The sequence below is a fragment of the Myxocyprinus asiaticus genome, chromosome 26, assembly GCF_019703515.2.
Source record: "Myxocyprinus asiaticus isolate MX2 ecotype Aquarium Trade chromosome 26, UBuf_Myxa_2, whole genome shotgun sequence".
In the NCBI taxonomy this organism is placed as follows: Eukaryota; Metazoa; Chordata; class Actinopteri; order Cypriniformes; family Catostomidae; genus Myxocyprinus; species Myxocyprinus asiaticus.
The window spans coordinates 33,494,179-33,521,899 of NC_059369.1; the positions used below are offsets into that span (position 1 = coordinate 33,494,179).

At 42.1% G+C, this 27,721-nt stretch overlaps 1 protein-coding gene across 4 annotated transcripts in view; it reads right to left on the reverse strand.

Annotated features, from left to right (window-relative positions):
- Positions 1 to 26,477, reverse strand: part of LOC127417186 (inhibitory synaptic factor 1-like) — a 100,319-nt gene extending 73,842 nt beyond the window's left edge. Inside the window, exons 1-3 of one of the 4 annotated variants that reach the window (XM_051657011.1) lie at positions 25,815 to 26,477; positions 25,192 to 25,516; positions 24,103 to 24,944 (exon numbers count right to left, since the gene is read on the reverse strand). In XM_051657011.1, the coding sequence (XP_051512971.1) occupies positions 24,103 to 24,246 (144 nt within the window). In that variant the 5' untranslated portion in view covers positions 24,247 to 24,944; positions 25,192 to 25,516; positions 25,815 to 26,477. Of the gene's footprint in view, positions 1 to 24,102; positions 24,945 to 25,191 lie in introns of all 4 variants that reach the window. The other 3 variants (XM_051657013.1, XM_051657009.1, XM_051657010.1) reach the window with 3 other exon arrangements.
- Between the last annotated feature and the right edge of the window lie 1,244 nt (positions 26,478 to 27,721).

A 27,721-nucleotide genomic window follows, 5' to 3' on the forward strand; every position in this document is an offset into this window, starting at 1 on the left:
CATACTATTTTATATAAACATGTACATATTTTACTAGTTAGACTATTTCCAGACTTGCCAGCCAGGATTCAGAGTACTGAAATTTGAAATATGTCCTAATACGTAAGTTTTAGTTACATTTAAATGTTGTTTCGGCTAAAGCAGATATTTAAATTGTATGCTGTATGATATAAATATTATATGTAATATGATATAAAAATAATATGAATGTTTGGATTATATTTTAACTAGTGTTTATGCTGCCTCATCAACAAAGCTTGTGCTTGCAAATATCTGTCCGGGTGTAAATGTGTAAAATGAGCTGTAAATATGCCCATATTAAAAAATCAGCATATTAGAATGATTTCTGAAGGATCATGTGACACTGAAGACTGCAGTAATGATGCTGAAAATTCAGCTTTGATCACAGGAATAAATTGCATTTTACAAGATATTCAAATAGAAAACAGTTATTTTAAATTGTAAAAATATTTCACAATATCACTGTTTTTGCTGTATTTTGGATCAAATAAATGCAGCCTTGGTGAGCAGAAGGGTCTTCTTTTAAAAACATTAAAAAATCTTACCGATCTAAAACTTTTAAACGGTAGTGTAGGTCTTAAGTTTTTGAGTAAAGTCTGTATGTAAAGAAAATGTATAGTCAGATTACGTCTTTTAACTTAAACTACAAACAATACACTCTCTCAGGGGAGGGGTCTTTGTCTCCTCAGGTGTGAATCACATCAATATACATGATCATCCACGCCTCCTCGCATATGGCCTTTCTAACACTAAAAGTGACTTACAAAAGTTAAATGACTATATTGTTTTGTATGAATGAGTGATCAGGATGGTTTTCACATCATTTTTGTAGCAAAAACTCTAGGCTACAAGATCCAGTTCTCAAAAGTCTTGTGAACAAATGTTTAGTATGTGTTATATGGCCTTATTTCAGTGACAAAAACCATGCATAAACTATATTTTCTCAAAAATACAAACATGTACATACATGTTGTTCACATATTATTGTAGCCCAGTTTGTGCTGAATACAGTGATATCAGACTTTAGCCATTTATATGTTTTTAAGCAACTGAAAAAATCACAAATGTCAAGGCATGTCAAAACTTCTCCAGGGCCCAAAACACCCTCAGACCCCAGAGGGTTAATGGGAGTGAATGGAGTGCGAAGTGTACTGTGACAGCCTCTTATGGGTCAAATGGTATGAATTTATAGCAGTTAATGAGACTGTCTTGTTGGTTGGTGCAAGTTCAACCTACCACTGCTCGAGCAATGTTACTTGCTAAATACGTTCTGGCTTACATTTCTTTTTTTGAGTTTTGTGTTCTGCTCTGTTGAAGAAGATCCATTTATAGAAGATGTATGGTGCACTATTGTCACAATACCAAAACTGTAGTTGCCCATACCAATGCCATTGAAAATTCTTGATGCCATAATAAAAACTAACATGCTGCGAAACCCACTTCTTTATTTGAAAGCCAATTGTTAATATAAATACTAATAAATTAATACAGATTTTAAAGTCTTTCTCAATTAAGTAATCATAGCTTCAGGTTTTTTGAGTAACTATTCAAGGTAATAATCAATGATTAAGTAATAGGCGACAAATTAAGTAAACAGTGCTTTTTTAGGTCTTTAACAGCAGTAACAACTATTCAAATAACCATTAAGAAATTAAAAACAAGTAATAGAAGTAATCAAATATACTGTATATGATCACAATGTGTTTAGACCTTGCAGATTAGCTTAAAAGACTTACTGGCTAACTAAAAAAAAAAAAAAAAAAAAAGACCATAAAACGTTGTTTCCATGTTCTTACTGGAGATTACTGTAATTTTTGTTATAGCCACAAACAAATACTTCTGTTGCAGCTGGCTTGACTGTGCATTTCAGTGACAGCACTTAGGTATTGAATTTAATTTGTAGACATTGAGTGCGTTTGCATGACCAGCAATATCCTGTTAACTACAAAAATTACCTGTGTCGATCAGTTTATGCTCAAAACATTTATGACCTTACAATGATATAGGAACACTATTTAAGGCGTTTACATGACCACACATGCTGTAGATTGAGCATAGTCATGTAAGGTCATGCATGTAAATGTGTTCATTACAATCGATATTATAGAAATCCTTGTATTATTATTATTATTTGTTGTATTAATATTGTTTTAAGATCAACTACCAGTACTTTTGCCATTCCAATGTTGTGCTAGATGTTAAGTTCACAGTGTAATTTTTTCCATCATGTTAATTTTCATCAAATTATCAGCCTCACAGGATGTTTCACAGTCAAGTGCAGAAATGAATGTGTCTCATTCTCACTAAATTAACATGCCGTTACTGAGAGTGGCCACCAATGACTGATGTGTGCATGGTGATTCAGAGTTGAATTGAAGATAGAAAGCTGTTTCCTCACGTCATTCCCCAAACTGTAAAGTATCCTGAGAATGATGTGTTGCTAACATCAGCTGTTGATCCATAAGGAGTCGTGAAAACGCCTGCCACATCACCTGGAAGTTGACGCTGTGCGCTGAGTGTTGCGAGTAACGCAACTACAGTACGCATGTATGCAGTGAGCTAAGCTCACAGATGTCAGCACTGCTCAGAGAACAGGTGGTGGTATTTAGAAATATTTTCTGTTGACATATTTTCAACTAACATTATATGTTCATTATTTTATAAGATTTAGTGTTGCTCTGTTTGTGTATGCAGAGAAAATAAAAATACATTTTTAGGGACAGCTCGAGAGTATGAAACAAAAGTCAGCTGCTATGATACATGTTATGCTACCATGATACAGTAATGGCATTAGATGAAAAAAAAAAAATAACAGCTTAACCCTCAGAAACCCACTGTAGCTGAATTGCAATGTTGGTTTAAAGCAATTTAAACCCAATTTTTAATAAAAAAATAAAAATAAATAAAAAATAAAATAAAATAAAACAAATACACAAGTGTAGATGACTCTCTGAACTCTATCGCAATATTTTTGGCAGAAAATAATTGCCAATTGTCATGGCTTGCTAAAGTCAAACTAAATTCAGACAAAAACAAAAGACAGTATGCCTAAAAATCAAGATTTTTAGAATTAGTGGCTTCCTAAAAATAAGCAGTTTTCCAAGCCTGGCCATGCTGGTTAGGCTGGTCCATTTTGATGGTTTTAGAGAGGTTTGGGGCATGTGTTCTGAAGCAAAACAATCAGTTTTGGGTAAGAAACAGACCAAAATGTAACTCTTTTTTTAACTATAATCTTGACATATGGAGTCTCCATCATGATTATGATTTAAAGCTTGACTACACTTCCTCAAGATGGCATAAGGGTTATGTATGAGATGACATAAGGGTGAGTAAATGAGAGAATTATACATTTTGGGTGAACTATTCCTATAGTAGTTTGATATGTACCATTGTATCAATTGATTACCTTTTTCATTTACCATGGCATTTACAAGGTACTCCAAAGTACTTGACATTAACATGGTACATGTCCAAATAACATTATATTACCATGGTAACATTTCCAAAAACATAATAGTACCATGCTACTTTTTGTTACTTTTTTCCTGTAGAAAGTCTAATAGTTTGTCGAAATTTTGACTCCCTCCTCTGGCTACCATGGTGCAGCTTGAATAATTAATCTTCGCTCTGGTCAGCATCTCTTTCATCACGGTCTGCCCGAAGCTGACACCTGTGATCCAGAGACAGTGACAGGAACAAGAGCAGTGACAGGGGATAGGACAGGGGAGGGTTGGCAGTCAAGCATACAGGGCCAGCTGGCCCACTCAGTTGGCCAGTCTGCACAACGTGACGGTGACATCAATTTGTAACAGGTAAAGGCTACCTTTAGCAGAACAATCAAATAAGGTCATCTGAGCTCAATGACATCATCTCAGAGAAGTGTGAGAGTAGATGAAAGAAGAAAATGAAAGGCCAGTGTTTGTTATGATACACAAACAAAGCCCAACTAAATTAAAGAACAAATCCAATTTAAACAAAGCACAGTTCCAATGACCAACTTTCAAAACTAGTTTACATTTTCAGACAATTCTGTTTTCTATGAATGTACGCAAACCACCACTGCTTGCCGTCTGTTGGCAGTTCCCAGGAACAACTCCAGAGGCTGCTCAAAATTCTGCTGCACCAAGGAGCACCATGCACATATTTTTCCATTAAATTTGACCCAAATTATTATCAAAGGCCATTGATTATTTACTTTAGATATCACTGGATGATACATTGTGTTTATATGTTTAATATAGCCTTAACAATGTATTTCCATTTGCAAGTATGTTTTTTTGTGGTTTGACAGCTCAAATGAAACCTATTCAAGGCTGCATACAGAGAAATTGCATATTAAATGTCACCATGTCAAATATTTTAATAAACGAATGTGCAAACTCATCAACATCGCTTTGTTATTTCTTGGAGAAGTACAAAAACCTTCAAACATTTGTGTGTAAGGTGACTAAATTTACAACTTTGGACTGTCACCTGCACCGCATCTATACATCCTGTGTGAGATACCTGTGCCTTGTGCTTTTTGTCCAATGTGTGACTGGCTTTAGTCATTGCATAAGCTGATGATCGATCCTTATGTTTTAACATAGACCAAACTCTTTTCTGATCGGTTGTCTATTTGTTGCATTTGATAATGGTCTCAATGATCTCCTTCATTATTATGAAATTGGAAATGTTCTGCTGATTTATTTTTATGATTCAACCCCCAATGGCAACAGACTGGTCCAAACATCAATGTATAGTACATATTAATCTCATCTACCTTTCCTTTCACATTGATGTAATAAAAGACTCAAACAGCCGATTGAGAGGCTTTAAAGGTTAAAGGCTGCTTTTTGCCCTGCTGCTTAAGCTCTGGCTATTACAGTTCACTCTCTCAGTGGTTACATTAGGAGATCATTGCAAACTGGGTCACACTGTAATATTGTTGTCCTGAGATCCTTTTTAGCACTGTGTGTTTCTGTGCTTCAAGAAAGTGTACTATTTTCAAGGACATTATATACAAACATATAACAGGCACAGCATAGTCCTCGCACATGATGGACGTTCAGATATTACGTTTATTTTGAAAACGTGTTTGCTCTTAGGATCACATTATAATTAAGGCTGATTAAAGCATTTGTCCCTCTTTGTGTGCTAAGCATGCTTGAAAAACAATTAGCCCTTCTAAAGAGTTAGTCTGCCATTTCTCACCCCATTAAGTTCAACCCAGTGGTTTAATTCACAGCACAAAGATGCGCCAAGACCCATTCCATGCATGCCCATCAGAGCAACTGCTGCAAATTATCAGAGCTTTTTTCATTTTTTCAAATGCTATCATCAGCCAGGGTAGCCAAAGTGAGATAGAGAAATGATGATGAGGAAAAGAAGAAAGGGATTGAGAGCAGAGGAGTGAAAAGCGCAAGAGCAAGGAGGAGGTAGGCAGCTGGAGGGACAAAGTGTTATCGCTCTGCCTTTACAATGCAACAATATTTTCCTCCCTAGTGGAGAAAATGTGGCTCGGTGCTATGGAATATACAGTATACATTGCAACACTTAGAGATTCTGTATCTTCTAGGTTATATTTAATAAGGCAAAAAAGCTCAAAATATTCCTACTTGCAAGTATATTTTCTCAAAGTAGAGAATAAACCAACACCTTTGGAAAGGGATTGCATCATTTCAAAACAAGTTTCATGGTGAATATCATACAAGTTTGAAATATTACATCAGCGCATAGCTTAAACTAAACTGAAGATGTTTAAAATCTTTGCCTCTCACAGAATCTACCTCAATAACCAGGAAGTATCTAATGGCCACTAGAGATGGAGGAATTCAGAGGGTGGGTGTGAGCCAAAGCGGAGCAAATCCATGGCTTTTACCAGCATGATGTCAATACCATCCCGAACAGTGTGACAGCAGGGTGTAATGAAGCTGGAAACTCACAGCGTTTGTAAATGAGGGTTGTCCACTTGTCCGGAGGGTTATAATACCTAGAGGAAGCTATCTGTTAGCATTCCCATTCATCTCCCAGCAAGTTGGTCGGCCCATGCATGCCAACCTCGGAAGTACACTATCTGCATGTCTGACAATGCTAATTGGCTAATGGCAACACACCTGGATTTAATACAGTGTATAATCTCAAGCCCTGTACTAGTTACTCTAAAAATAACTTGTCACTGGCAAAGCATCTACTATAATAATTGTAAAAAAAAAAAAAATAAATAAAATTACAGTTAGAAAGCATGGCTTCATTTGAATAGCCATCATTTCAGAAAGATGCTTTTTTCTACCTGCAACATTATAGTTATCAGCTAGCAGGGGCTAACTGGACCACACTAACCATCCAAACCTTGACTCCTTGGCTGTGGGTCTCCAGTTTTCACCCTAAAACCTTTCAGACTATGTACAGAGGTTGTTTGAAATAGAGTATGATATTTTGAGATAGTAAATAATTTTAGTTACTGTATGTATCCTTCATCATCACACAGGTTGGTGCTAACATTATTGAGTGCTACATTCCAAAAAAGATGTGCCAGACTTCACTGAAGACTGGTTGCAGCTGCTGCACTTGTTTCTGAGGTAAAACTCATTAATTTAAGAAATACATTTTAACAAAGGAAATGAGGTCAAGAGAAAATGGAAATGGGTCTGTGAAAGAGGGTAAAGTAAGACGGACAGAGCAGGGTTAGGCTGCCCGGGCACCCCTGCAAGCTGGATGGTTACCAGTGCAGGAGGCTGATTTTTTCTGCCAAGCTTGGCTGAGTTTCACTGAGAGAGAAGGAGAGCTAACAGGCCTCTGGCTTCACCAAAGCCTCCCTATAATCTCCAGAAAATTGAGTCTCCTGCTGCCTGCTGGGGAACAGGGCTGAAGAAGGCAGCTTTGGATCAAAGTGGGCAGTCAACATTGGGCCTTGATGCATTGGTGATCGAACAGGAGAGTGCGAAAAGGTCCATCTCTTTTAGAGCAGGTTACAGGGTTTGTGAGTTGGTAACCTCTGACTAAGGTATGAAACAGTTCTCAATTTGTCAGTCTATCTACATTATTTGTTTCAATAGTTTAGCAGGCAAGTTGGAATATTTAAAAATGCTTAAAAACTCCATGAAATGGCTTGATGAACGCAGCTATCTTTGCTGTGTTTATGTATTTCCTTTTGAAACAAGAAGTAACAAAGTAAAGGCTAATAGTCTTTAGTTTATGTCACAACCGTGAACTATGATTTGCTACATGTTACTTCTAGTCGTTGGCAGGTGGTATAAAGGGACAGAACTTTCTTAGAGAGCATTTGATTAGACAAACATTTGTAGTACAGGAGGAGTCTTCAATATTTTTGGTCCATTTTCCTGGAAGAGAAAGTCCGTAAATTGTAAATGTGCTAAAACTTAATTTGGTCAACTTGTAGGTGTACACTAGCAACTATATGATCTTAAAGATAACAGACATGCACTAAAATCCTCAAAACTCCCCCCAAAAATTTGATTTTATGGGGTCTTTAACAGGCAAAGCACAAGTAGGACATGTTCCTGGAACAACATTCTTGCCATTAGATTTTATTGGTAGGGTCAGAACAATAATTGTTTGGTATGAATGCTGCTCTAGAAACAACAATGGATGTTGATCCAGGTACATCTACTTGTGAAAATTCTGTTTTGCATGCAAAAATACACTTGAAATAATCTTAGTACCCCCAACAAATATATGGATATTTGGAGATTCCAAAGATTTGGAAATTTGTTTTTGAATAAACCAATGTCTGTTCTTCATGAAATAATTTGTCCAGTCTCAGGGCCTCTAGTAGATAACTTGCAGCTTTACCACAGTGACAACCATGCGGTCTTGTCAGTGGCCACCGTGCAGAGGAAGATGTGCAGGGGGAGACAGAGTAAACAGTCCCAGCGAGAGAGCAGCAGCCTTTGATTCAGGGTTTAAGCCCCCCCTGCGGGTCTCTCCACGCCGTGAGCCGATTCGCCCATGCTCATCCCCATGGCTAGGCACTGAGAGAGGCTACCGACCCAATTGATAGGCTGCCTGCCTGGATCCTGTCACACTCTCTCTGTGTGTGTCTGAGTGGGTGTGTGACACTGTCTCACAGCAAGCTCTATCCTTATCACTTGCTACCATCTCCCCTACCATCACTCATCTCTCTTTCTTTCACTCTCTCCTCTATCTCTATTTATCTAGCCAGATCAGACAGGATGTGATACAGAATGCTGTATGTCTCTGTTTTCAGACATGTGGTTACCCTACAATAGAACAAAACATGGCTCTTTTTATTTCTGGACACCAGGATGGCAACTCTTGTTCTACTAGGACTTTGCCATTATATGTTGCACTTGATGTTGACACAGTTGATCAAAATTTACCCTGTTTACTTTCCTAAAGTAAATACAGTTCATCAGTGTATGATCAGGGTTCCCACACTTTCTGGCCAATTTATTTCCATGACATTTCCATGACTTTTCTATTACAATTTTTTTTTTTTTTTTTTTTTTTTTGATTACTTAAGAATATATATATATTTTTTCACATTCACAAAGTGCAATTTCTAGCTAATGAAATATTTCAGAGTAGAACTAACTAGAATATATATATATGTTCATTTTCTGGATTCTTGTATGACTTTAACTGGTAACACTGTAACCAAGGCCACTTTTCAACTGTACATGCTTTATGTGGTATTGAAAAGGATTTAGCCCGAGGCACTGTCTTTGCAAATGGGACTGATGCTATTTGATCAGGGTCGGTTCAGTAAAGGCATTTCATATCTCTTCCGGATTGATTGTGCCTTAAAAGTTCTACAGATCTCTAAAAGGATCCAACATGCCTGTCTCATCTATTTGGAACAGATATGTGATGGATATATGCAGATTATCGTGTTGGAGGGCTCTTAATGAGTTGTCTCATTTTTATTTTTGGTGGCGAAATTAAAACAGACCAAGCAATTTCGTCTGAAACAAACAACTTTCAGGATGCCACGTTTGCTGTTGCATCACACCCTCTGCTTCTGTGTGATAAACCAATCTCTCAAATTACTGTGCTCAGGCAGAGACACTTAACCAGGCTGCAGACACTGCACTGTAGCAAAGATAAGTACCCTGTCCAAATGACACTTGTCCCTCTCATTACATGTTTTGAGACACAGTCTCCTCTCCGCATTGTGTCTTTCTGTTTCTGTCTACTTTATCTCTCTCTCTTTTCTCACATTCCAAGAATGGATGGTGCAGTGTTACAGGAAAACAAACTAAAAGTAGCAAAGCTACTAACTTAATTATATATATATATATATATATATATATATTTTAAGTAGTTCGGAGCGGTTCATTAAAATGAGGCAATTAGAAAAACGACTCACTGATTTAAGTCCCTGCACAGAGGTCCCTGCTTCTTATTTATAGTGCAATATTTCATTACAGTAAATGTTGCTAATGTTTTTAACTCTAACACCCTAAATTATGGTGTATTCTCTTTTCTTTTTCTTTTTTTTTTTTTTTTTTTTACTGTAAATGCATCCATTTAAGTTTAATGCTGACTTGTAATTATTAATTCAAAAGCCTTTGTATGTGTGTGTGTGCAGAGCCGTTTCTAGGCATAGGCGAACTAGGTAAAGACAAGGCTGCCGCAACATGAGTACAGTAGCTTGGAAAGTTACAATTTCCCCAACATTTGCATCATAGAAAGTGTCATTTTCAAGCTCTTGTATTTTTTAAGAATCCATAGACATTTCATGTGGGCCTGTTATGCATTAGGTATGGTGCTGCTGTAATGAAAATGTTTATGTTATCGATGTTGTTTGTATGTTGTGCTCTGTGCGTCTTCACACCACAGAGAATTAAAAAACATATCAATTCGCTGAGGACAGAGCCACTAAATTGACTCATTAATGAAATGTTTTGATCATCAAATTCTGTGCAACTACTGGCTGACTCTAGGGGGAGCGTTTTCTTTTTGAAACATTATGGACATTAATGACTAAACAAAAGCCATTTTTTTTGTCTCCATCCCAGTGTTATAACAACAGTATGGATAACATAATGACCATTACACAAAATATAGGCTATATATATAGCCTCAATTATATTACATGTCATTTAACATGTCATGTAACTGTAGATGTTATATCCAGATCATCTTACAGTATGGCAATTGCAGTGAGTGCCCTTGGACCAACTGGGGTTAAGTGGTGAGAGATAGCTGTAAGTAAGCCATTCGTAGGTTGATTTCCCAGAAAAGTGTAAACACTGTGGCTTTGTGGTTCTATAAAAACATTACTCTGTCCAATACAGCAACATTGGCTCAACCAATTGCATAAGTTTTGGGAGAGACGATTTATATATTTTTTTTTTTTTGCAGTGAATGTTTTTGAAAACATGCCCATTTGTTAAGTTGTAGTTGTAGCATTGCAGAAATGCCACACATTTACCTTTAAGTGAAGTTTATAACACAGTACCTATGAGGATACCAGAAATTCTAAAAAGTGCCATGGTAATGTAGGGCTTTACTGATTGTAAATCAGTGTTACTATCAGAAATAATTAATAATTATTTATTTTGTTATTAATTAATATTTAAATTAATTAATTGAATCTAACTCATTAAAACCTCATATGGGGCTCCAGTAAATGTAGTGTGCTACGTTTAGGAGCAAGTTTGGTTATTAGCAATAATTAATAATTATCAAAGATAATTATTAATTATTAAAATCAATAGAACATTGATGAGAATCAACGTTAGCTTTTTTAATCCTTTAAATCAACAATTATCAAAGATAATCGTTAATTGTTAACATCGATGAAACATTAATTAAAATTAACACTAGCTTATTGATCATTCAAATTCAACAATCATCAAAGATAATTATCAATTATCAAAAATCAATAGAATATTAATAAGGATTAATATTGACGGGGCACCACCCTGGAATCAGGGACTAATAATCAGATAGTAAAACAGTCTCAATATTAGATTGTTTTCTTAGGAAAATCGACATCCGAAGAATATCGATTTTCGGGAAAAAAAACAATGAATGAAGGCTTGAATCCGAGCACTGACATCCCGTCAGCATGACACAGGCGTATGCAAAACAAACCAAAACACTTCTCTTTGTAATATAAACAAAGTTTATTTATGCAGTAATATCAATTAATAATTAATACAATGCAGTCAATAAACTTCCGACTTACAACTACAAACTAAACAGTGATATGATTAGATATGGAATTAAAAATAATCCTATAACACATAAGGTGTGTGTGTGTGCGTGTGGTTAGTACAAGAGAGAGAGAGAATAAAGTGATGGCCCTAAAGCCGATTTCGCGATCGTGGGAGAGAAAGCAGCTGTTAGTTTATCACTCAGAGACACGGTGGACGGCTCGTAAAAGTCCCGCGTTCTTTGACTCTTTAATGGATAACTCAGTTTGCCGGTTTCACCCGCGATGGCGAAAATGCACAGCAGTCCAATTTGGTTGGACCATAATACAGCAAAACAAATTCATGATAATTAATACCTTGAGTAGTAATAATGAGCGGACATGGCGGTCCATAAACTGTACAAGCAAAAACCTTGAAACACAAGAATAAAACACTATAATATTCTATCTCTGCCCAGACGTAAACCTCTTACTTGAATCGCATGAGGACAGAATGTGTGTTCATCCGTCCTTTAATTCCGACCCGGTTCCTTGAAGCTCGGGTGATGACGGGAGGCCGTTTCCTCGCTCTGTTGGCGGGCACAGCTGTTGATTCTCGGCGGGCTGGCGGAGAACTCAGAAATGTCGACTTGATTGAAGATGGAAGAGAAATCTTTAATCTCTTCACTTCTGCAGGCAAACGGATGAAGATGCGGATTGCTCGGCGGTCTCCTTCGGATCCGTTAGAGTGTTCGGTTGAACACAGAGTAATCTCAACTCGTCCAGCGAGATCGAGATTGTATGGCCACAGTTTCAAGTCAGACGTTACTTCCTTGTGCCACGAGGTTGCACCTGAGAGCAGCGATGAGCTGCGTCTACACACTGCAAACAAAGTTGCTGGAAGCAAATCCCGGAAGCATTTCAGAGGTATTTCAACTCCTGATGATGTCATGTTTGAGGAACGTTCTGTTGTGTGCCTCATCCAATAGGAGTTGAGAGTTCGATCCTTTAGTGAGCAAGGCTCCATGGGATTTGTAGTCTGTTTTGGACTCCCTTTGTTTGATTTTGGCGCGATTTTTATCAGTATAATTTACGACTTGGAATGTGGGGGCTTGAGTTAGGTTTTTACGACTGTGTTAGGCCTGCCTTTGTCTTCTATCTGAATACATGAGGCCCAACAGTAACGTCCTGGTTACTTGCGTAACCTCCGTTCCCTGATGGAGGGAACAAGACGTTGTGTCGATGTAGTGACACTAGGGGTCACACTTGGGAGCCCGAGACACCTCTGGTCTTTGATAAAAGGCCAATGAAAATTGGCGAGTGGTATTTGCATACCACTCCCCCGGACATACGGGTATAAAAGGAGCTGGTATGCAACCACTCATTCAGGTTTTGTGCTGAGGAGCCGAGACAAGGTCCCGGCCATTTCAGCGGGTAGTTCAGCATTGTGGCAGGAGGGACACAATGTCCCGTTCCCTCCATAAGAGAACGGAGGTCACACGAGTAACCAGGACGTTCCCTATCTGTCACTCACTCGACGTTGTGTCGATGTAGTGACACTAGGGTCCCTAAATGAAACGCCACAAACTGGCTGAACTGTGTTACGTGAACTGGCGGTGTGTGATGGGCAGACCACTGTGTGCCTTATAGCACCAGGCCAACATGTAACCTCCCCCAGCGCTGTTATGAGTGTCGAATGGCCCTTTGGGGAAAAGTCGACTGCCCGAAAGATAGAGACAGGCTGGCCCAGTCATGGCCTCTTATCCTCTTTTTTTTCCTCCCCCCCCCCAAAAAAAGGAATTAACCGACTGAGGCCACCAGGTCTAGTCAGGGGGGTATCACTCCCAAGGGGAAGACACTGCAGAGACCACACCCTGCCCAAGGGGGGGGGGGGGAGGATTTTTAGTGGAAATATGTCACATTCTCTTGCCGAGCTTTGTTGGAAGTATGTCATGTGGAGAAGTCCCATGGTAGGTCCTACCCTATGGGGGAGGAGTTTCTACAAACATGGTGACTGGGGCAGATGGGTCTCTGCCCAAGGAAGACGCAGTTTACCAACAGGGAAACGAATTAGCAGAAGATATATGTCGCATGGGGATACCTACGGGGAACCACCACATGCAGAGCACCTACCCCAGTACAGGGCTTAGTTAGCACGTGTACTGAGCCGGCAGTGAGTTTCTCCGAAAACTTGTCTGCCACAGGGCTTGGAGGAAATCATCCAGGGAACACAGTTTGTGAACACTACTGGGAGTCAATAGCGCACGTCTTCAGCTCAGGGGAGGTGAAAGGTGCTATGCGCAAGTGATACACCCGGCCAGCTGTCCCGCAGTTACCTGCTTGTGCGTGCCACTACACGGGACGAAACCGGTTCCACCCAGATATCGTAGAACCTCGCAAAGGTGCCCAGCCCACTGCTCTGCAAATGTCTGTTAGAGAGGCACCACTTTTCAAGGCCCAGGAGGCCACTACACCCCTGGTAGAATGGGCTCGTAGAATGGGGCGGCACGTCCTGGGTGTGATACGCCATTGTTATGGCATCAATGACCCAGTGGGTGATCCTCTGCTTGGAGACAGCGCTTCTTTCTGCTGTCCACAAAAGCAGACAAAGAGGTGCTCAGAGACTCTAAAGCTCTGCGTGCGATCCAAATAGATGCGTAAAGCGTGCACCAGACACAGCAACATCAGGGCTGGGTGCCTCCTCCTGGGGCAGTGCTTGCAGGTTCACCACCTGGTCCCTAAAAGGGGTCGTAGGAACCTTGGGCACATAGCCTGGTCGGGCTCTCAGGATCACGTGAGAGTAGCCCGGACCGAACTCTAGGCATGTTTCACTGACAGAGAATGCTTGCAGGTCTCCTACCCTCTTGATGGAAGTGAGCGCAGTAAGGAGGGCAGTCTTCAAAGAGAGTGCCTTAAGCTCAGCTGACTGCAAAGGCTAAAAGTGGGCTCTCCGTAGACCCTGAAGAACTACAGAGAGGTCCCATGAGTCAACGAGGCTTGGTCTGAAGGGATTCAACCTCCTGGTGCCTCTCAGGAACCTGATGATCAGGTCGTGCTTCCTAAGGACTTACCATCCACTGTGTCGTGGTGTGTCGCTATAGCGGCTACATACACCTTCAAGGTGGAGGGGGACAGCTGCCCTTCCAACCTCTCCTGCAGGAAGGAAAGCACCAATCCAACTGCGCATCTCTGGGGGTCTTCGCGTTGGGAAGAACACCACTTAGCAAACAGACGCCACTTAAAGGCTTACAAGCACCTCGTAGAGGGGGCCCTAGCCTGAGTGATCGTGTCTACCACCGTGGGTGGTAGGCCGCTTAAGTCTTCCATGTCCCGTCCAGGGGCCAGACATGGAGATTCCAGAAGTCTGGTTGCGGGTGCCAGATGGTGCCCGGTCCCTGAGAAAGAAGGTCCTTCCTCAGGGGAATTCGCCGAGTGGGGGCTGTCGTGAGGAGCGTGAGGTCTGAGAACCATGTCTGGGTGGGCCAGTAGGGTGCTACCAGGATGACCTGCTCCTCGTCCTCCCTGACCTTGCACAGTGTCTGTGCAAGTAGGCTCACTGGAGGAAACGCATATTTGTGAAGTCCAGGGGTCCAGCTGTGTGTCAGCGCATCTATACTGAGAGGTGCCTTAGTCAGGGCGTACAAGAGCGGGTAGTGGGAGGATTCTTGGGAGGTGAACAGGTCTACCTGTGCCTTCCCGAATTGACTCCAAATCAGCTGGACCACCTGAGGGTGGAGTCTCCACTCTCCCCTGAGGGTAACCTGCCATGACAGTGTGTCCGCTGCAGTGTTGAGGTCGCCCGGGATGTGAGTGGCTCGCAGCGACTTGAGGTGCTGCTGACTCCAGAGGAGGAGATGGCGGGTGAGTTGTGACATACAACGGGAGCACAGAGCACCTTGACGGTTGACATATGATACCATTGCCGTGTTCCCTGTCCGAACTAACACATGCTTGCCCTAGATCAACAGCCGAAACCTCCGCAGGGCGAGCAGAATTGCCAGCAACTCCAGGCAGTTGATGTGCCAACACAGCCGCGGGCCCGTCCATGAGCCGGCGGCTGTGTGCCCATTTCATACAGAGCCCCAGCCCGTTTTGGAGGCATCTGTCATAACCACGACATGCCTGGAGACCTGCTCTAGGGGAACGCCTGCCCATAGAAACATGAGGTCGGTCCAAGGGCTGAAGAGGCGGTGACAGATCGGCGTGATGGCCACGCGATGTGTCCCACAGCACCATGCCCATCTCGGGACTCAAGTCTGAAGCCAGTGCTGAAGCGGTCTCATATGCATCAACCCAAGCGGAGTGGCCACAGCTGAGGATGCCATATGCCCCAGGAGCCTCTGAAACAGTTTCAGTGGAACCGCTGTCTTCTGTCTGAACGCCTTCAAACAGGTCAGTGTAACGTCTGTGTAAGATCAGTGATGGTTAATTACACTTTGTTTAAAAAAAAACCTTTTAGCCTTTTGACATTTGCTTATAAATTACTGACCTGGCCTCCACGTTTACATTTATATGGGTGCTAAATTGCAGATGGTCTTTATCACTATCAAAAGGATGCTAAAACAGGTCTCCTCTGAAGTGTCTCCATCAAGCTTCAAACACATTCCACAGAAAGGGGGGTGACCCCCCCCGTGCCAGGCACCAGAGCAGTTGTCTGTCTCCAGTAATTCCAATACATGTCACACACACACACCTAAAGACATTTTTTCTATTTTAGGCCATAGTAAGCAGTTATAAATGTATCTGCTATATGCATGTGTTGTATGTATATTCCCCTATTATATTAACTTAGTTAAAACCCTTTACTTGTATTAGTTAGACGTTAAATGCCTATATTCAAGTGTATGAGTGTATCTCTGCTTTAATATCGTCTGGAGGTTACCTTCTTGGTATCAAAATGATCTTCCCTTTATTTCTCACACAATAATGTACACCATGTGATCATGAAATGCATCGAACAATTCTTACTATGTTTTGAATTAAAAGCTGCACTAGCGGTCCAGATCAGCAATAAAATGCGAATGGGCCATAAACGGAGACAAAGGATGTTTCTCCCGCTCAAAATGCATGCCTCTGATTGGCCACTCCACCCACAAAATGGGTGCGGCAATGAACTATCAAAACTCCAGAACGCAGACTAATCATCACTCAAAACTCTTCTTCTTGAGACCAACACACTCCAAAACTCTCTCTTGAGTTTAACCTTCTGGCAGTGTTTACCTTCAAGTAACTTTGTGGATTTCCTGTGGACTTCTTCAACTCACTCCTAAAGAAATCGTCGAGAACCTCGTCTACCGCATCAAGACTCTTATTCAGCAACAAACCAATGCAAGTAACCATTTACAACTGATTAGATGCGTGTTTAAGTTTGAACCCCTTTTAAGGTGAATTGTGCCTCTGATGATTCTCATTTAGGTTGTGGTTAACTGATGTGAAATACTGCCTTCTTTGCTCTCTGTCTCTCCTTTTCTTACTTTCCTTCATTTTATATATGTATGTTTTGCTTAGTTTGTTTGTATGTTAGTTATAGTTTCATTTATTAAATCCCTTATATTCACAATTGATTGTCTCTGTGTTCCGCTCACAATTCAAAGTCACTGAATGTTGCTCCTTGCTACATGCTAAACTACTGCTAGCACTGTATAAGTAGGAAGGCTATCGTTCCTTGGCCAGGAAAGTAATCTTCCTAGAATTGATAAATAATTATATTGTCTGCTCGCTGGACGGACAGATCAAATAATTGTAATATCGATTCTGCTACAGTTAATTCTAAGATCTAATCTAAATATTTATTATTAATTATAACCAGTTATAATTGATTATAAATAATTCCCTTTTTAAGCTAATTTGCTACATATTTATATTGGACGGACAGATCAAATAATTGTAATATCAGTTCTGCTACAGTTAATTCTAAGATCTAATCTAAATATTTATTATTAATTATAACCAGTTATAATTAATTATAAATAATTCCCTTTTTAAGCTAATTTGTTACATCAGCACCGACTGTGCACGCTCGTTCATGAGGCGCGCCGTCAACGAGACTGAGTCCAACTCCAAGCCGAGAAAAGAGATGCCCTGAACTGGGAGGAGCTTTCTCTTTTCCCAGTTGACCCGAAGCCCTAGTCGGCTGAGGTGCGAGAGCACCAGGTCCCTGTGTGCACACAACACATCCCGATAGTGAGCTAGGATTAGCCAATCGTCGAGATAGTTGAGGATGCGAATGCCCTCTTCCCTTAGCGGGGCAAGGGCTGCCTCTGCGACCTTCGTGAAGATGCGAGGGGACAAGGACAAGCCGAAAGGGAGGACCTTGTACTGATATGCCCGACCCTCGAATGCAAACCACAGAAAGGGTCTGTGTCGAGGTAGAATCAAGACATGGAAGTACGCGTCCTTCAGGTCTACCGCCGCAAGCGTTTTTGCGTCAGCATCTTGAATGGGAGTCTGTGTAAAGCCCGGTTCAGTAATCGCAGGTCCAAGATTGGCCGCAACCCACCGCATCGGTACAATGAAGTAGGTGCTGTAAAACCCCTTCTTCATCTCGGCCGGAGGGACAGGCTCTATCACATCCTTCCGTAGGAGGATGCGATAGGTAGCAGCATTCTCGCCCTTCACCGAGGTGAAGTGGATACCGCTGAACATGGGCGGATGCCTGGCGAACTGAATAGCATAGCCGAGTCGGATGGTCTGGATCAGCCATCGTGACAGATTGGAAAGCGCAAGCCACGCGTCCAAGCTCTGGGCGAGGGGGACCAAGGGGACAATCTCGTGGGACATAACGGCGGGTGGGGCCTCACAGCGGGGCGGAGCCTGAGGTGCCATGCCATGTTGTGGCCGTGCTGAGTTCAGGGACATCGAAGCACTTACCTGGCTCCTTGTGACCACCCCTGGAACAGCCTGGGACGGGGAAGGGAGAGGCCTGTCCTCGTGACCTGTGGAGACTGTCACATCAGGGGTGGATTTGTGCCACAGCTTGGCATGCAGGGGCGGGAAGACCGCCGCTGGAGCCCCAAACCTGCCAAAATGGAATGGTGGACGGTGGTCGTGATGACAGCCGTGCACACCAGATATGTGACCCAGGGAACGAGGAAGCCACTCTTTTGCTGAACTGTTGGGTACCACAGCCACTTGGGCATGCGGCGAAATTAAATGAAAAGGCAACAAAAGATTCTCCTCCCAGCCCTCCACCAGGGGATGGAGTGGTCTGCTTACCTGCTCCAAGGCAGTGGGTTTCATCGTCCCTGGGTCGCCCATCTCAGAGGCGCTTCGAAGCCTTTTGTGGGTTCTTGGCAGCTGGCCGTGAGACGGATGGCGTCTGCTTCCTGCGGTGGGCTCCACGCCGGGGCCGGGCCGAAGGGGCGGGCTGCGGCAGAGCCGGTGCAGTCACTGCAGGGGGACGCCCTTGGCGACGAGCAGGATGTGCCAGATAGCCTCCGTCTGCAGCTTCACCGTCGAGAACTGCTGGGCAAAGTCCTCGACGTTGTCGCCGAATAGGCCAACCTGGGAAATGGGGGCAGCAAGGAACCGTGCCTTGTCGGCCTCTCCAATCTTGACCAAGTTGAGCCAAAGGTGGCACTCCTGAAACACCAAGGTCGACATCACCCACCCGAGAGACCGCGCCGTGACCTTCATCGCCCGGAGAGCGAGGTCGGTCGCCGAGCACAGCTCCTGCATCAAATCTGGGGTGGAACTACCCTCGTGCAGTTCCTTTAGTGCCTTGGCTTGGTGGACTTGCAGGAGAGCCATGGCATGCAGGATGGAGGCGGCTTATCTAGCGGCACTGTAGGCTTTGGCTGTCAGGGATGATGTAAACATACAGGCCTTGGATGGGAGCTTTGGGCGCCCGTGCCAGGTGGCGGCGCTCTGTGGGCATAGGTGCACCATGAGCACCTTATCCACCGGGGGAATCGCCGAATACCCCTGGCCGCCCCAACATCAAGGGTAGTGAGGGCGGGGAAGCTGAAAGATTGGGACCGGGCAGTAAAAGTTGCCTCCCACGACCTTGTCAGCTCCTCATGCACTTCCAGGAAGAAAGGAACTGGAACGGGTGTGGCTGTGAGTGGCGCCGCGAGCCCAGGAACCAATCATCAAGCCGCGAGGGTTCAGGAGAGAGTGGAGGGTTCCACTATAGCCCGACGCTCGCGGCTGCCCGGGAAAGCATGTCCGTCATTTCCGCATCAGCCTGTGACTGGGCGACCGTACCCGAGGGGGGGAGCCCAGCTGAGACTTCCACATCCGACTAGATGAGCCCGCTCTTCAATGCTGCGCTCGAGAGCTCATCAGCTTCACGGGCTCCGAACAAGTGGTCAAACTCACCACGATACGAGCCGGCGGACTCATCCGGAAGCCCGATCGTGGCAGACGAGCATGCTGGGGAATGGGAGGTCCGTGGGGGGATACCCGGTGGAGGTGGTCCCATTGGGGTCCCCAAATCGCCCCCAGTGCTAGCCGCGCTGGCCTCATACCCGTAGGTAGAAGGACCGAGGCGAGGAGCCACTGGGGTGGCTTGCCACGACCGCAACGTTGCCATGATCATGTTCTCGCAATGAGTACATGATCCATCCACGAATGTTGTCTCTGCGTGGGTCGCGCCCAGACACGAAAGACAGCGATCGTGACGTGATCGTGAAGTTGAGAGATAACGACCGCAACCAGGAATAACACACAAACGGAAAGCCATCTTTAAAAAGACGCATCTTTAAAAAGATGTTCCGTGTGTGCTGTTCTTTTAGAGAAATATACTCTCTTATTTCTGCCGAAGCACCCAGGGGCGTTCTCTGCAGTGCACCAATGCAGAGGAGGGAGAAGCCACTGAAATGCGCTGTCAGATCCAGCAGAGGTGAATGAACAGTCAGCTCAGTAAACATCGACCGTTCAGCTCTGAAGAGAAAATCTGAATGAGTGGTTGCATACCAGCTCCTTTTATACCCGTATGTCGGGGGAGTGGTATGCAAATACCACTCGCCAATTTTCATTGGCCTTTTATCAAAGACCAGAGGTGTCTCGGGCTCCCAAGAGTGACTCCTAGTGTCACTACATCGACACAACGTCGAGTGAGTGACAGACAGGGAACCACATTTTCCGACAAAACACAATAATTACTTTTTATGTCACTGTAAAACCATACTAAATTGATATACTAAATATTTCTGCCATTTGGTTTAGTTTCTGACAGTGATTTTGTTTTTGTTTAATTTGATGAGAGTAGTGGCTAATGCCAAGTTAGAATAGTTTAACTGTACGGGTTGACATCATTTTTTGCTTTTTTAAACGAAACCATTTCTTTTTAAGTGTACATACGTCTCGTAAATGAACACTAAATGAAAAAGAATGACAGCATTTCCCTCAATGTTTGTTTGCAAGGCTGATCTGAGCCTGAGGCGGTTAGCATTAATTAAAAAGTGCAGCAGTGAAAGCTTGCGGGTTGAATGTGAGTTTGAGTGGATGGGAGGAGATGTGAAAAGATTTCAGGCTCATGTGAGATGCTAAAATCCTGCAGAATGACAGAACTGATGACTAATTCAGAGCTGTTTGTGCCGTTTTATGTAAGTTACTGGTAGAGTTATGTAAGTCTTTTCTATCTCAGCATAAACTTGCAGCACTTTGAAGTCAAATAGGGTTAAAGGGAATAAAAACACATTTTCACACTCACATATACACTTACACACAGACATACATTCTCAAAGACCAAGAGCATAAATTCTCCATGTAGAAATTGTTTAACTGTAGCTGTCCTGATCTAACACTGTCATAAGACACGAAAAAGCAAAACGGTTTCTGTTTTCCAGCTACTTGCTGATGTCAGTAAACATAAGGGCGTAGATTTGGCTTGAACATGGGGTGGGGTGAGGGGGGGTGGTTGGGGGTACTTGCTTGTTTTTATTATTGGGGGGGTTACCTCCCCCCAACCAGAATCTACGCCCCTGTGTACACACCCACACACACACACACCCACTCTCCGAAACTGAGTCTGTAGTCTCATTACATGTGATGTGACCTCATTATTCTGCATCCCTGAAGTATCATTCTGTATTGAGCATTATCCATCATCAAATATGGCCAAAAGAATTAAAGATTTTTTTCTGACATTTGCAATCTGCACATCCTTTCCTGTTGATCCTCAATACAGCCTGTGAGACATCAAGGCCATTTTAATAGCTTGCAAAATATACTTAAATGTATAGTCCACCTCAAAATAAATATTCTGTCATCATTTACTAACCCTCATGTTGTTTCAAACCTGCATGACTTTCTTTCATCAGTAGAACACAAAAGAAGATGTATAGAAACAAGATGCATTGAAAGCTGGAGGTGATGTAGGTGACTGTCCCTAATACTGCCCCTAATATTCTGCCTAATGTCTCCTTTTGTGTTCAGTGGAAGAAATAAAGAAACACAGGTTTAAAACAACTTGAGGGTAAATAAATGATGACAGAATTTTCATTTTTGGGTGAACTAACCCTTTAACAATTAATTATCTTGTTGATACATGATAATATTTCCTAATCTTATGAGAATTTATTCAAAACAAAATTTCAACTAAACATGCTTCAACCATCCTCTATGACAAATGTTACAATTTTATGTTAGGGGTTTCAGAAGCCCCAGATATAAAACATGAATAAATGCAAACTATTGTCACATGTTAAGTTGGCTGGGGTTCAAAAGGTAGATACAGTATACTCTCTTGCTAGTTGTTTATTTTATTTATATTTATTTTTTACAATGGATATAGAATGGATATCAGTCTAATAAAAAATAAATAAAATAAAATAAAAAAAATCATGCATATTTGTGGCAAAACAGAGAAAAGCCTCAATAATATCTGCCTCCTTGGTTTTAATCAGGTCACATGAACTTATTAAAAGAATTTGAAGGACAAACATGAGGTTCATTTCCAAACTCTTATTATTATTATTATTACTATGTATATATCACTGGGCTCTCGGGTACCCAAAACATAAACAAAATTTTCAACAGAACATGAGAGTTTACATATCTCAAAGAGGCCCCTAATCTCAAACATCAATTTCCTGTTACACACACTCTTTGGTCCACGTTTACTTTGTAGATACATTGAATGTAGCACCCTCGTCTCAGACTTTTTAGATATGTGCTGTTATTTTTAGCAGGATCCATATGTAGTGTGGGCGTAGCGCCGTTTACTGAGCCACGGCGAGTCTCTGTGTTTATAAATAGCCGGAGCAAGCATTATTCCCACATCATCAATCAGGTTTGGGTGCCGAGTGAGAGGGAGAGACTTGAGGGTTGAGCTCTACAGTATACAGTCTGGAGGTGTCAGAGGTGAACAAGGAGAAGAACGAAGCTGGATGGGGTAATCTGGAGGGAGGGGGTGAACTGAATCAAAAAGAGAGCTGGAGAACTAGGGTGGATTGGGGGAACAGACGCTCCTGCCTGGGGAGCTTAGAGGATAGAAGAGGGATGGTTGTAAAAGTTGAGTCTTTTTAGAAGATTTTAGCTTGTGAGCTAGGCAGAATGGGTTGAACTATTCAATGTCCATCAGGAGAGAGGGACATTCATTAAGGACATTCTTGAAATAGGATGTTTTGTTTTTCTATCGTGTCTGGCACTTAGTATTGACTAATTGTTTCTATACTAAGCAAATTATATTTTTCTTACCCTATACACCTAACCCTAACCCTTACACAAATCTTTCTGCATTTTACAATTTTTGTTAAGACATTATTAGTATGTTTATTAAGCAAAACCTGACTCCCAACCCTGTAACCTCACTTCCCTTACACACAGCATGTCCTCTTATAAAAAGGAGCTGAACTTTCATACAAAAGTCAAACATGCATAGACATACTATACATACATCGCACACACTGCCCTGTCACGTATGTCATAAATTCTCTTTCACATTCTCAAACAAACAGTCTCATATCTAATTCTCGTTCTTGCCTTTATCATTAACACACACACTTAGACACCGAAACACACACACACTTAGACACCGAAACCCACACACACCTATTCAGCTGAAATGTGACATTTGTCTTTTTTCTCTCCTGTCAGCTCACTCCTTAGCACACAGAGAGGAATACACATACACACACATGCAGCGGAATCTTTTCATCTTGTAACCTTGGCAGTTGGTAGAATACAGTAGGAATCCAACTGATAACAAGGTGCTTACATAACTATTACATTGTAAAGCCCGACTCCTACCTAGCATACCTCTTTGACTTATTTTTTTTTCTTTTCTGTGCCTCTCACTTATGTTCTCCCTTTCTATCCATCCATTTTCCACCCTCCATCGCTCTGCGAAATCACTCTGTTCCCATTTACACTATCATTTGGTATTTCAATGAATTCCCGACACATATCATGACATGTCAGTGGAAAAGTCATCTCTCCTTTGCATAAAAAGCTCTCTCTCTTCTCTTTCCACACACTTCTGCCCCTTTTACAGTAACCATTCCTCAATCATAAGCAAGTCAGGCTATTCAGAGAGTGAAATGGTTGATGGTTAATATGCCTCTTGCAATAATAGATCGCTCAGTTTGGGCTCAGGGTTTTTGGTATAATGAGACTATATTCACTCTATACAACCTTGGTACTGTAGTCCTTTAACCTGCTCATCAAATCATACACCCTGATTCACCCCACTTTGGGTAAAAAAATAAAATAAAATAAAAATGCTGTGGGACGAGATAGGAAAAGTATATTTTTATGTAATAAAAGATCACTTTGGACTGAGCGTTTTCTTAGTGTAATAATGCTACATTCACTCTAAACCACACTGGTACTTGCTCAACCTTCCAATCAATTCCTAAAACATGAATATTCCTTATGTAGCCCCAATTGATTCTCCTCAAAGAGTCAAAAAATACATAGCAAAAATGCTATATGGAATTAAAAATATATAGCTATATAAATCATCAGTGTAATAAAATGGTATGTTGGCTCCCAAAACTATTCCCAGTTGACACAATGAAACAAGTTCTTACCTCCCGCAGTTCCTGTGCCACATCTTTCAGCTCTTTGAGAATTCCTTCTAACTGCTCGATCACCATTTTCATGTGGCTGCGGATCTTTTCTCTCTGACTGGGGGTCTCAGAGGGTTCCCGGGCCGGAGCTCCGCTCTGGGACATCCTTCACAGGCTGCTCACGGGCCGGATTGTGGAGCGCTGAGGGCAGGGGCAAGCCGAGCCACGATCCATGTCTGGGGCCACTGGGAGCCGCAGTGCTACTGATCCAATCTGGGGCTCGGGCCGTGCAGGGAGGGTTCAACATCTTAAAAATGCCGGGGCAGCCGTGAGACCTCACTGGGTCTGGGGTCAAGCCTCCTCTTGCTGTGTTCTGCAGGAATCCATCTCGGGGCTCCGGGGAGAGACGTGGTTGAAATGGAAGATGCTGGAATCATTGAAGGACAGTTAGGCTGTTAGATCCAAGAAACACATGACATACTCCAAGAAAAAGAAACAAATGTGCGCGATATAGTAGAGGGGTGGTTCATTTCACTGTATCTGTGTGAGAAGCATGTGTTTAGTGTGCATGTGTGGGACAATGTCCTCAGGGGTAATTTCGGTCTGAATGCTGTTGTCTATGAAGAGGTTTGTATTCATTTGTGCATTGTGCTATGTATAAGAGGAACAGATCCTCATGTTGCCAGAAGGTCCACTCTGAACTCTCATAAAATCCAATCCAGGTGGAGAATGGAAACTTCCAACATTGCCTTACTTTCAGAACTTAATTGACCAGCACTGAAGTGCCTCGTTTTTAATCTGGGAGATCACGTCTTATAGTAGACACCAAATAGTGAGATATTCCAACTTTATTTTTCTCTGAACTGGATCAAGAGGAGAAGAGAGAAAGAGAATGTTAACATCCAATAGTTTTACCAAAAAGCCTTTTGTACAAACAGCTTAATGTGTCCAATTTATGTGAGCTTGTGTCCATATGTGTGTATATGTGTATGTTTATCCTAGCATATATCTATCTGTGAGAATAAAATAGGATGCCAAGGCAGCCAAATTAATGTTGTAAGATATAAGGTCAGATTTGTCCAAGGTAAGCAAAATTCCAACTATACTTACTATAAGTGGTCTATGAGGAAGGGAGTGACGAATGCTCCTCACGACATGAAGTATGTAATCCCTCCCAGAGCGTTAGATGGAATGGCACATCCTTGATTTCCGAAACGTTTCTCTCCAATTTCTTAAGTACACAAATGGTTGGAAAAACATTGGCAGAGTCTCATTACCACTTCCCTTTTAGAATAGCTGTGTTCTTCAAAAGTGACCAGAGAAGGTCAATTCTATGTCTTTTGATCCAGGGAGGAAGAGAAGAGGATAAAAAGGGAGAACTTGGCCCTTCAAATTGCTTCTGCCAATAGTGGTGTGAGAAAATCTGACACAACACCTGGGAAGACAGGAGGGAGAGCAATTTCTCTGTTTATATCACAATTTCTCTCATCCTCTTTTTTGTATTTTCCACTTTTCTCACTATTTTCTCTCTTCATTAAACACACACTTCATATTCTCTTTCAACCTTGTTTTCGACTTCAATTTACAGCACAGAATCAATTATAGATGGCTAATAGAGACCATGCAGAAGATACAAATGGCCACACTCACCAGATTTGATCATACCAGCCACAGTAGGAATAGAAAACACTTTCTAACACAGAGTGCTTTCTCTCTTTTTCTCTCTTTCTCACCTCAGTATTAGAAACAATGTGTAGGTCTGCCTTTCCTCCCCCCTGAAGAAAAGAGCTGACAGTAACACAGTTTCAGGCTCGGCTGAGCTCGGATCATCCTTGCCACATCAGTCACCATCTTCCAAAATGCACTGACACTAACTCACTGTCACACACTCACACATACTATTTCCCTACCAATCACTCCCACTTCTCTCTTACTTCTCTCTATCTCCCTTTCCCACTCGCTCAAACCCACTGATTCCACTCTTTTATGTCTACCCTGGTCTCTCACTCACTGTCTGTTCATCCTCACTCCCCCACAGTGAGCAGGAGGTTCATTCAGAGCTGTCCTTCTGCGAGAAAGTGAAGCAGAGGAGAAGGAGCGAGGGAGGAAGTGGATAAAAAAACTGGCCCCAGTTCCCCTCACAGAGCCCTCAGCACGAGAAGGCAGCCTTAGCTTCTACAATCCTGGAAAGAAATCCTGGAACTCCTCAGATACTCTTGTTGCTGCGGTGACCACCGGCTGCTGATGCTGTCTCCGTCAGTGATGCTGCTGTGAAAGAGACACCTCCTGTCGTCTGTGACGACAGTCTCTGTCTGAGGGAGGGATGCTGCCTCTGCCTCTGCCTCTGATTCGCAACCCTGTGGATACAAGCGCACATGCTCTCTCCGTCCCCTCGTCTCTCTCCTGCACACACTGCCAGATGGAGGCAGGAAGAGGCTGAAGTTTATGGACAGGCATTGGCTGATAGCGGAGAAGGCTCTCTCTCGCAGCCTCTAAGAGGAGGGGGAGGGACCAGAAGGCTTAAAGAGACATTAGTGAGCTTCACACTGTAATTGTATCTTTCTTCCTTACTCTTTGTCACTCTCTCTTTCTCTCTCTATTCATAGCCATCACTTATCATTTTATTGTTCCCTAAAACCCTCATCTCATGGAATCTACAGTGGACCCAAAAAAAAGTATTTGGACACGTCAGCCACACTTGAAGGAATATCTGTGGTTCAATACAAGTTAAGTTCAATACACAGCATTTGTGGCATAATGTTGTTTATCACGAAAAATAATTTAGACTCTCCATCATAAAAAAAAGGAACAGCAGCAAAAATTGCAGTTACAGTAAGGCACTTACAATGGAAGTGAATGGGGCCAATCTATAAACATTAAATTACACAGTTTCAAAAATACAGCAACAAAACATAAACATTATATCCTGTATGTTAACAAGGTTTTAGCATTGTACAATTGCTTACACCACATATCTGTGTAATGTTACAGTATGTCCATTATTACAACTTTGTTGCCTTAAAGACAGATCACCAGTAAACCATGTAATCCCAATATTGAATATAACAATATTGAAGAACAGGCCCCATTTACTTCCACTGTAAATGCCTTACTGCAACCACAATCTTATTTGTTTTAAATAAACAAGGGACAATAATAATTATTTTTATCATCATCATTAGTAGTAGTATGTGCTAATCAACTTTATGTCAACTACTTTGCAAGGAGTGTGAATCTGAGGGGAAGTGACTTAATACACCCACTAAAATCCCCTTGATACCAGTTAAAGAAACAAATTGAGTAAATTATGCAGAGTAAAATATTCTCTTTTGTGTTTATCTCCTTGATCAATAAAACATTTTCCCCTTCATAAATTCAGCATATTATTACAAAGTGCACTTTTGGCATCAAATATATATTTAGATTGTATACAATTTTTTATTTATTTATTTTTTATTTTTTTATGTGTTCTATTTATGTGTTAAGTTAGGGGCTATCGATCTAGTGTTCTCCGTTTGCAAAGGGAAGTGGGTTCCAAAGGCTGTGTGTTCTGCATATGTGTGAAATAAGATTATCTATAATGCTTGGACTGCATGAATTGGATGCATGTAAAGCCAGTTTGTGTGTTGGTGTGTTGCTG